This window comes from Sinocyclocheilus rhinocerous, unplaced genomic scaffold (genome assembly GCF_001515625.1).
Source record: "Sinocyclocheilus rhinocerous isolate Xijiao unplaced genomic scaffold, SAMN03320098_v1.1 scaffold157, whole genome shotgun sequence".
Taxonomy (NCBI): domain Eukaryota; kingdom Metazoa; phylum Chordata; class Actinopteri; order Cypriniformes; family Cyprinidae; genus Sinocyclocheilus; species Sinocyclocheilus rhinocerous.
In genome coordinates, this window is record NW_015665038.1 from 1475685 (window position 1) to 1487379 (window position 11695).

An 11695-nucleotide genomic window follows, 5' to 3' on the forward strand; every position below is an offset into this window, starting at 1 on the left:
TCAATCAACATTAGCGCGCAATCCACAGGATAACGCAAGGACATCTCTGCCAAAACTTTGTCTGCATGTGTTCAGAGATTAGACTATAAAGTTTACAAAATGTTTTTCATATATTAGTGCTACGACCCAGAATCTGCCCCACCTAAATTTACGGTCAGGAGCCGCTACTGCTAGCTATATTAAGCTTAGGCTTCTTTCGATGGGATGGTACAATGTGCAATTTGAGTAAAGACCTGATCAATCTGTGGTATGTCCAACACTCAGCTCAGCTCAGAAGTTGAAGGAGCTTGGTCCGAATGGCCAGTCCAACCCCATGGATTCTGTCCTCATTGTTCGCCTTCCCCTTCCAGCAGTAATATCAATGTTATACCGAGCAAGTTCCCTGGCTATAAGTGCTGTCCTTCTCTGGGGTCTGAGTGTATTGTCACTGTCCACCAGAGTATGCACATTCCATGTGCCAATAATGAGTTTTTTATATTGTCAATTATTTGTTCAACCAAACTAGGGTTAAACTGCCAGCCGCGGTCTGCTGGCCAGTTTTCTGGTAAGGCAGACAATTTTTGGGACACCTTTTCTAGTCCCCTCCCAATCCGGGTGAGCAGTGCTATCCCTAAAAAGGGCTGCTCAGTCGCCTGGAATGCTGCCGAACTTCCATGGTGCCCTGGGTGCAAGGAAGAGTGACCAATGGTCCACAGGCCGCCTGCGTGTGGGTTCCAAGCTACAACTGCCAGTGGTAACTGCCACCTGTCGCTTTGCCCACCCCCATTGCTGCAGGACTTGAAGAAAGACTTGAAGAAGGACTTGAAGAAAGATGAAGAAGCAGGATTGTGAGGGAGATGCACAAGACCTGCCCGTGAAAGAGATTTTGGTGGAGAAGCTGTTGCGCTAGGGCAACCCCACCCCCTCAGGCGCTAAAGTTAGAGTCCAATGGCATGACAAGTGTTACGATTGGTAACTTCTTTGGCTGCAGTGGATAAACAAGGCTCTCCTCAGTACTCCAGCCTGCTCTACGTACTCCACAATGCGTTGCTGCACTGCCTTCCTGACCAGTGAACCTTGATTGGTTTCATTCACTCATTCCGCCGGTATAGGCTTTGCATGCTGGGTGACTGCAGTTAGTGTTACTACAGTAAATCCATGGTAAATGATCTACTGTTTCATCTGGATTTAAACTAGTTTAAATCATAGAGTCATTTGTGTTCTTTGCTGAATTCAAGCGCTTCACACTGGATCTCACAGCGCTGTTTAGTGGTCGCGTGACCGAGACTTATCAGCGAGTAAACGCATCTGCTCTAGTAAGCTCAAAGCCACTGGAAGGCAAGCCTGCAACCTTTAGCCAAAAAAGCATAACGACTAATGCTAACGCTGTGGCTTTGGTGGTACGCAAGGAAGGAGACAAAAGGCCATTGCATGATTGGCTGAGGTGCCTCACGTGATCCAAGTTAGCGGTTATGCTTTTTCCAATGGTAGGTACTACAGACCCTCGGATCTACCAATAATAAGGCAATCTCTGGTAAGCTTGCGCTGCGCTGCCGTTTGAACTTTGAGCCGAGCGGATAATTGGTCCGTGTGGTTTGGTTCAAATGAGTAGCACTCTTTCATTCTGCTTTTAGTGCATAAACATTATATCGAACATTTATCGAACGCTTGTTCTTGTATTATCAAGGAAAATTATATCGTGATAATTATCATTATTGTTTTATCGCCCATCCTTACTACTATTACAGAAATTGTACCTGTTTAATTTATGTATGACTGACAAATATGCACCACATATTAGTTTGTTTATGTAAAAACTGTGTGATCCAAATGGACAAAAATTTTACATGGAATTCAAATATATTAATCTTATATTTAAAAATGTTTTTACAATTTTTTTTGAGTGATAGGTGACAACCACCAGGGAAGTTATTCACATTGTAGAGAAAATAACACGCAACAGTGAGACTCAAAGACTAAAAGCTGAGAGGCAACGCTAAGCCTACTTGTCAAGGCAGCGCTATTATTTATATATGATCCACCTGGGGTTAGCTATGAGTGGGGCTCTTATTCATCGCCCTTCCTGCTGAGTACACACAATCTGGCCATATGGAGATACTTACAAGAAGCTCATGTACAGATTTCCACCTCGTTTTTTTATGTTTGGTCAGGTTTTCCACATGTGGCCATGGTTAGTGATCAGAGGAGAGTGAGAAAGGGGTATCAAGAAAGCCTATCAAATTACATATTGGCTAATCTCTCCTGCTCACTTTCAGATCTCCAGCAGGCACTCGTGTGGGCAGACGCGCTTGGGGGTTGTCACTTTCCGCCTCATATATTTGAGAATGGCTGACTTATGGCGGGGTTCCCTGACCTGGCTCAAAGGAGGCCTCTGCTAATGTTTACCAGTGCACTTGAGGGAATATCTTTCTGGTCTAGCCTCTTGACCAAGATAAACTACGTTTAAAAGTGAACTTTTTAGTGTTGTGTTGTAAACAACGGAATCAAAGACAGCCTGAGCAGTGCCAACGTCAATGGAGGTGCAAAGCGAGAGGGACAAATTGTACTTCAGAGAATTTTACTGAGTGGATACAGTACGTCCAGCACTCATGTCTGTCATCTATGAGGCTTTGATTCACACCAGACTACCCTGACAGACCACATGACCCAGCACATGGTGACACAGAAGGGAATGGTTTACAGTTCTGTGCAGTTGTGAGAGACCTGAAGGATATATTACTACATAAACACTACCATACTTGGCATAGTCACTAAAGAAGTATGGAAATTGTCGGAAATTGCTTTTTTGTTTTCAAAAACAATTACTAGACAAAATGCCCATGTGGCCATAAGGAAATGACAAGGCACCAGAACAAAAAAAAAAGTGTTTGAAAAGAAGCTAACACAAGAATGCAAATTCTGATAATAGAAAAAACTGTGACACAAAATGCTTGATCATTGTTCTCAGATGATTTAATTTGCTAGTATAATGCCCTGGATTAATTGGTGATGTGAAAGTATGTGTTCACTGACAGGAAATTCTCCATGACCTCTGACCCTCACATTTATCATATATTTTTTTGCAGCTAGTTGATGTTTTTAACTATTCAACATGTCTTGAGCAGCGTTGGAGAACTTTACTTTTCAAAGTTCTATTATAAAAAGTTATATTGTCAATTTTCATGGAAAGCAAGCTATTTCTGCAATACTTTTTTATTTAGTGATTTAGTAGAGACATTTATTCAAAGCAACTTATAGAAACATATTTACAAAGACGTGAATAAAAAGCGACTCATCCTAAAGGCGTGGTCACATTTACCACTCTTCATCAGATTTTTGCAGGCAAAATCCAGTAATTTCAATCGGAATCCATGCAATCAAAATTTTGTTTGAGGGTGAAAGATTTCCACACATAGGTTTTGTAACAGGCTCAATATGGTCACACGAATTTGCCACACTGGCCAACAGAAAACGTATAGGTTTGAAAGTGACTTTTGTGTGAGCTGTGCTTTTGACTAAAGGCAATTTTGTTGAACTTTCGCTAATGTTACCATACCTTTCTTCTCCAGACTAGAATAATTTTTTACAATTTAGGTAATTTTTTGCTTTGGACAACCATTTGTTCCCCCATCCAAGTTTACTTTATATGCAATGACATATTTATGGCTTAACCACTGTGCTTTTAATGTGACAAAAGTGTATTTACACAATCACAATGTCACACACCACAAATTATACAGTTTTGACAAAAATGATCTTATGATTTTTGTATTGTTACCTTCAGCACAAACCAACACTTAGTATATTTGATTCAAAAACTAACAAACACTTTGCTGATGTTGTAAATGTTTGTAAACGACTGAAAAATGTTGGCTCTAAAATTGTTATCTGAGTCTGAACATTTACCATCTTGAGAAAAAAACGGCTGATTTTACATTCAAAAATGCAGCTTCAACTTTCAAGAATGATAAGACGTTCAAAATTATTTTTCACTTCATTTAAATTAGATACAATTATAAAGAAGAATGAAACCCCTGTGGTTTAAAAGTGCCTGTGAATGCTAAGGATCTGCTTTATCACCATTGTGCCCATCAGTAAGATGCTTTAGAAATCATACAGTACCTGTGCATCTGTGTCTATAGGTCAGATCCTCTGGTGTCAATTTATAAACTTTCCTAAGTTTAGATTGTAAAAAAGAGATTCATATTTTAACTTTTTTAATATGACAAAATATTTATATATCACTTGTTTCATGGAATATTATTGGTACCTTATTGCACTGAATAATGGTGTTGGATCCCAAAGGTCTTGACCAGCAACTCTGGAAAGCTTAATTCAATTCAATTCAAGTTTATTTGTATAGTGCTTTTCACGATTCAAATCATTGCAAAGCAACTTTACAGCAAATTAAGTTTCTACAATATTTAGTGGTAGCTTATCAGTGGTGACTTTATGCAGCTTAAGAGCCGGTGAGCACCGGTGAGGCTTCAAATGCCTTTATTAAGACTGTTACAAAGAGCCCTTTCTTTAGCTCAACAGATTGGGTTCCCACAGTTCAGCCCTCAGGGGCCTCTCTAAAGGGCAGTCTCATAGGCCATGCAGGGCAGGTATCTTACACACAAAACATCTAGACTTCCACCCAGGGAAGTCTCTTTGAATCACTGACTAACTGATATCTCATTGTCTCAAGTTTTCTTTCACTCTCAATTACAAACTTACTAAGCAACAAAGACAGACATCGATGAGCTTAAATACTGGGAATTAAGTCAAATTTGTCACCAAAAAAAGTCTATTCAACAAAAATATGTGTATTTTAGTATGAACAAATAATTTCACTACACATTTTAAAAGCAATTTTTTCTCTTTTTACCAAACAATTTCTGACATACAACAAGATATATGGAAATAACCATATTTTCATTTAGTAGTTACATTTTCAACATATCTGTGTTGCTCTGGATGTGGATGTGCATACATCCAGTTATGATCAATGAATATTGTACAATTTAAACTGACTGCACAGAATCTGCAATCTACATATAATTTGAACAAGCCGCAAAAATTAATTTTTGAGTGCAGGCCATCTGAAATGCAAGATAAACTTGGTTTCAAACCCACATATGAGTAATTAGTGTTAAATAGTAACTAGTCGTCCTTGACTGTAAATAAAAGAATGCACCTCAGTTCAAAGACCCCCCAGCAATGAATGACAGTTAGGCATAATCTGTTTGTAATACTTACAACATATGGACTTCAAAACTGCTCATTTATTTTACAATGTTGTTACTCCATCTAAGACACCTGGCAAACAAACAGTGTTATTCCGGTATCCTAGAAGGAGTAACAACTGGTGTGATATTGAAACTGGAACATGGTTGTCTGGTTTGTGGTGAAACTGCCAGTGTCAGGAACTACTTAATGCACAAATGCCAATTTCATCATCTTGTAATGCAGCTTTGGCAAACTAAAGTCCAGTAAAATAATGTGCAGTATTAGGTTTACTTGGAAGAAGTAAAAACTGAGATCTCCTAAGCAACAGAAACATGGGAAAAATAAGTGAAAGATTTTAACAGGCTTACCCTGGGTCCTCTCTTTCCTGGTAATCCTGGCTCGCCGGGAGGTCCTGGAGGTCCCTGAAAGAGAAGAAGGGAGGGAAAATTGTGACAAAACGAGTGATTTAGTGTTGCATATCTACCTGCTGACATTGAATGAACTCTCAAACAAGGCAGTAATCGCCCTATTGGATGGAGGGAGTGAACCCTAGTCAATGTTTTAGGATACTTTGAGACTTAGACACTTAAACATGCAACTATATAGTGTTTCAGTGAAAACAGTGCAGGTACATCATCTAGCTTTGAATCAATTACACACATGAATTAACTGAGCTTGCATTTAACAAGAGGTCAGTGTTCATTCATAGAATTGTGTTTTCCTTAACTTAGTCAGAAGAAGAAAAAAAAACGAGCACAAGCAGGTCTAATAAATCATATCCAGCATTACTTGTGCATCTGGCAAGAAAGATCACAAATGTTTGGCAATGTCAGTCAATGACTTTAATTATTCATGATAATTTTGATATAATGTAGCAGCTGCAAGCTTTTTTGAAATTTGCAAAATTGTGCCAACACCCACCTAAGTGGCATATACTGTACATCTGATGACAACTTTGAGCAAATGGAGAACGTTGCTTTAAAATGTGTTGCTTAAAAATAATTCTGTGTGACAAATCCTGGCAATGTTTCGTAACACCTGTAGACCTGGCAAGATCCCACATACTCATACTGAGCGCGATGCTGCCAGGAATCCACAATGTTTTCAGGTTTCCTGTTTCTACTCATTTTGAAAGCAACACTCACTAATAAAAGTTTATTTAAAAAGTGTATGTTACTAATGTTTTCAAAAACTCTACAATAAAATTTCATGAATATATTGACTCTGCCTTTAGTTTTTGTGCAATAAACGTCCTTGTTCAAGTAAAATGAGCTCTGCTTCACTTAGCATTATAATAACCATTAGGATTCTATGGAGTAAGATCAACATAATAAACCAAGAGACATTGTGCACACAGTGTCTGTTTGATATGAGTGACATTAATGTGGTAATTTTGAGCTCCAAAGTGAAAGAAAGACAGGAGAGTCCCACTGAGCCCCCTACTCTTTCTCTTCCACGCGGCAAACTTCCTGAATGAAAACAATCTATCTTTCTCTCTCTGCCTCCAGGGAAGAATGAAAAGATTAGAAAAGGAGGAAACAAGGCCTTTTTATAGTAGTTGCTTAAGGGGATCACTCCTGAAAATGCACAGTGCTATCTGTGTGACAGCCATACTGAACAGCACATCTGGTTGTTGTTTGTTGTTGGAAAATAGTTCAGGACTTCACTGTGACTGTATATTCAGTAATACACGGCACACTAGTGTTGGATGAAGTTGGCAGACTATACATCAAATATCAACTACTTTCAGTAGAGCACAATTCTGCTCCCATCAAAGCTTGTTTTAAAGGGGTCATAGGATGCCCATTTTCCACAAGTTGATATGATTCTTTAGGGTCTTCATGAAAAGTCTGTAACATAGTTTGGTTAAAATTTCTCAATGGTATAGTGTAAAAAACACCTTTTTTACCCTGTCAAAAACAGCTCTTTTCAGAGCATGCAGATTTGTAGCATTTTCCTTTAAATGTTAATGAGCTCTGCTGACCTCGCCCCTCTCTTCCGAGCTGCTCTCAGAGAGACTGTTTACTTTAGCCGCATTCATCGTGAAACTTGCTAATTAGCACATTATTAGGAAAGGCGATTTGCAAAAATTCATTAAAAAAACCTTACACTCACTTCTTCTGTAGATGAAGCTGGATCACAAATGAGGCTCAGATATCGGGAGTAAACGACGACTGCTGTGTTCATTATTACATCCAACAACAGAAGACCTCAATCGCTTAGGAGTCATTCTTGACTACAACTGCTCCAGCGGTGAAACAATCGCAGACTGATGACAGCTCACTCAGGGCGGGTCTAAGGTAAGACGCCAGTCCAGTCTGTGCTGAAACGCTACTGTCAATCAAACTATCGTGGGAGGGGCCTGTCTGTGTGACATCACACAGACAGGCATCTGAGATCGGCTCGATTTGAGAAAGGGGGAAAGATTTTAGTAGATTAAATAAAAAACACTGGGTGGATTTTTATCATTTTAGGGTGGTTGTGTACACACATTGCCAACACACATTTCAGTTCAAACAACTTGTAAAAGTGCATGTAGCATTATATGACCCCTTTAAATTATATCTTGAAAAAGGTGACACTTATGCACAAGACATATAAACTAATCCAGAAAGACTTGTAGTAACTAGCAAGTCTGTTAAGTGATTGATTTAATTAATTCTCATCCAATAACAAAGCAACCTTTGTTTAAATGATTCACTAACAAACTGATATTAGTTGCTTTAGTGTACCAATGTTGGGTTGCAATGTTTGCATGCATCTACCATCCCACCGCCACCATTTTGGTCCCTCAACCTGGTGACAGCTGTTAGGCTCCTTACCCTGCTGACCTCCTCCAGAGTCACACTATAGTCCTATCACTAAATAACATACTTTTTAGTATACATCCTACCAGAAAGAGTCTTTCTAGTCAAACAAAAATTCCCAATGATTTACTGGATTTGTGGTAATCTAAAACTAATGTGAATGTTAATACTGTAATAACAGTGCAGATGTTTTAGGCTGCACTGCAAAAGTAAATAAATAAATAAATAAAATAAATAAATAAATTTAAAACTATAATACATTTTTGTTTTGTTTTTGAGTAAACATTCTTAAACAAATATAATTTAAAATTGTATAAGATATTTAACACTTTTTCTTGTTTTAGAGGAATAAATCTAATCACATTTAGAAATGTTTAGGTTTAAAACAAGGAAAAAAAATGGTAATATAGGGTAAAGAACAATAAATAATTACAGATATATATTCTCTGAAACAATTTTGCTTCTCAAGTGAATTTATCTTGTTTCAAGGATGTTTAGATATGTTGAGTGGAAAACAAGACAAACTGCTGACTAAGATTTTGTCCAAGCCTCTGGCTTGTGACCTCATTCTTTAACTACAAGGTAAAAATGCATAAGCATTACACAGACAAAAACCCACTGGCTTATAATGCCTTTCCAAAGAATTTTATAAACTAGGCTTAAGACCAAGACCACCAAAAGCTCAAAGGCAACAATGATGACACCATTTTCCAGCCTTCAACCTTCACTTTGCACCCAGACAATGTTGTTTAACTAGTAAAAGATGTAGTTGTGTAGTGTGTGGTGTATTATGTATTGAACTCCTTAAGAGGTAATGGAAACCAAATGACAAAGAATTCATATTAATGCATTGCTACAATCAGCACTTAAATAGAGCATATGAAGACAGATGACAATTCCAAGGCGCACAGAACACATGGCCACAGCCAATAATTCACATTTCACCATTCTTCAAAATAAGCAAAGCAGAACACTTGCCATCTGGCCTCCATAAGACACTGTTTAAAACAAAAGAAAATGGTCTTCATACCATGAAGCGCTAGTGGCATGTTGCAAGCTGAAGACCTTGTTGCTATGGTTTTGTAACCTGAGTATTTAAAAAAGTAAATTCACACCGTCTTTAAAGTAATCAGGAAAAATCCTGCTAGAATAACATTTTACAGTAAAATAAATGGTTAATTTTACTAGCTGATAGACAGATTGGCTTTTGTGGGAAGTTGCACTGTATGGCAATTTACAGCTTGAACTAACTGCCTGTTCATAAAAAGGTCAAATCATCTGATATTTTAAGAGACTTTCTGATTTGACTCTCAGTCATGAGGGTCTGCAGGGGTCCTCTCAATTATATAATTCATGTTTCATGTTTTTTGCATGTTTCTCCATGTTGCTTGGACCACATGACTTTGCTGTTTAGCTACATATTTATGATTAGGCAGACAAAAGTTTTTTTCAAATATGAGTAAGCAGTAAAGCAGTTAAACGTTTATAATACTGTTAAAATCATTTTTTCCCCTAAGAAATAATAACACTACTTAATAAGGTTTTGACAGTTCTATCAACCCAACATTGTTTTTTTTTTTTACTTTGAGTCACCAACCAATTGATTGAGACCTCAATGATTTGTTTATTTCTTTCTTTATTTTTACCTTTGGCCTAACAACTGCTTCCTGAATTCGCCATGTTTTTCGAAATAATCTATCACTAAGTTGTCAATACCTCAGCACCAACGAAAAAATACTGATGAAGACCTTCTATGTGCCAGACTTTTTCTAACCAGAATGTTAGCAGAAAATGTTACAAATCTCCAACTACTAGTCCTGTCTCAGTCAGTTTCAGTGCATACACATGACAAAAATGCAAAGAATATAGCAACAAACTATATTTTGAAACTATATTTCGGTTTATGCCACAAATTAAATTTAATATCAGTATTAAAGAACATCCTACCGGTGGTCCTGGTTCTCCTTTCTGTACTGGTGACCCAGCCAAGAAGGAGAATTGGGTTGGTTCAAGGTCGAAGGTTTGGAAACCATCCGTGGCTGCAGGGGTGACAGGCTCAAAAGAGCTGGGTTTGGAGGTCTCCTTTGGTGAATGTCTGCGTGATGCTAATGTTGTCGTCTCCGACACCCTGGCTTTGCTATAAGGTTTAGGTTTTATTGTGGCAGGGGTCTGGATTTGGTCCAGTTTGTTCTTCTGTTGGCCTGTTGGTCCGGCAGTGACAGCCATCTCATTTTCTATCAATATCTGGGGCTTTACAGATGCCTTCATGATGTTCTTCCTGGGGCTGCTTTGTTGAGTTGGCTTTGGAGATATTTGTGATGTCCTACTCCCAAAGGAGGCCATGGCAGTTTGTGCTGTGGCCTGCAGGGGGAGCTGTAGTGTGGGCTGGGCTATCGTCGGTGGCACCGTGCTTTGTACAGACTGAGATGTAATTAGAACAGAGGTGTTCAGGCCTTGTGAGGTTTCATGATTAACGTGTACTTTCTCTTGTGTTAATGAAAGATGTCTGTCGTTTACCTCTGTTACCACATTTGGGGTCTGAAGGGTGACAGATAAATTGGGATCCAGGGGTAATAGCGGTAAAAGAGGAGGGAGGTTTGGTCGATACGTGTCAGCTTCCCTGCACTGTTTTTTAATGTACTTACAATAATTGTGAGCTGCCTTAGCAGAGGGATGAACATCAAACTGACAGATGGCTCCTTCAAACTGCACCGAGTTCTGGCTCATTTTTCCCAATCGAAAGGAGCCCTCTGGATCCAGCGTTTCCTCATTTTTAAAATGCAAATTTGCATGTACACTTGTCTTCCCACAAGAAGTATATAATGTAACACTTTGGGCCTGGATTTCCAAAGCCAGGTTGTGCCACTGGCCATTGTGAACATCATAATCAAAATTTACAGTGTTCTTTTGGCCCAAGTAAACTAAAATTTGCCCTGGGATGAACTGCACCCCTAGCTGCAGTCGTTTCCTCTTTGTCACAATGGTGAAGAGGAAAGCATTGTTTATGCGATGCGAACATACGCTGAGGATGAGACAGAATGCCGAGCCCAGTGACGCAGGGACGACGGAGCTCACTGGGACATCAATTCGTGCCCTCTGGGTTAGGATGACTCCCGATTTGAAGGGGATGACACCTTGTGGTGTGAAGCGTGTCCCAGATGGTCTTTTCCCAACCAATCCCAGTCTTTGCAGCACGTCCACATCTACAAAAAGGAAAACCACAGATAATTGCCACAGTAATCACTACACATACATGTTCTGGATTTAGGATCTAGGAGCAAAATGGATCTCGTCGCAGCCAACTGAAGGCTTGCAGCTGCTGCTCACCAGTGTTGGGCAGTAACGCATTACTTAGTAACGTATTACAGTAATTTGATTACTTTTTAGTAACAGAGTAATTTAACGCGTTATAATTTTCAAAATAGTAATTAGAGTATAGTTGCAAGCTGAAGTCTCTATACGTTACTGCTGCATTACATTGCTGACAGAATGCAGTGTTTTATAATCTAGAGATTGTAAAAAGGTCGAGTCAAGTGCCAGTGGATTAGAGACCTGCTCTGATGCGGAAGAATAAAATGATTCACGGGACTCCCGCAAAATAGAAATATGTAAACATAAAATATTTAAACCAAATAAATTGTTATTCATCTATTGCAAAAAAGCAACATGAACTAATATAAAATATAAACGATTAACAG

The 11695-nt window shown here is 38.8% G+C and overlaps 1 protein-coding gene across 1 annotated transcript in view; it reads right to left on the reverse strand.

Annotated features, from left to right (window-relative positions):
- Positions 1-11695, reverse strand: part of LOC107731038 (collagen alpha-1(XXVII) chain B-like) — a 108643-nt gene that overhangs the window by 78320 nt on the left and 18628 nt on the right. The window contains exons 3-4 of the mRNA XM_016542009.1: positions 9945-11200; positions 5559-5612 (exon numbers count right to left, since the gene is read on the reverse strand). Coding sequence (XP_016397495.1) covers positions 5559-5612; positions 9945-11200 — 1310 coding nt within the window. The remainder of the gene's footprint in view (positions 1-5558; positions 5613-9944; positions 11201-11695) is intronic.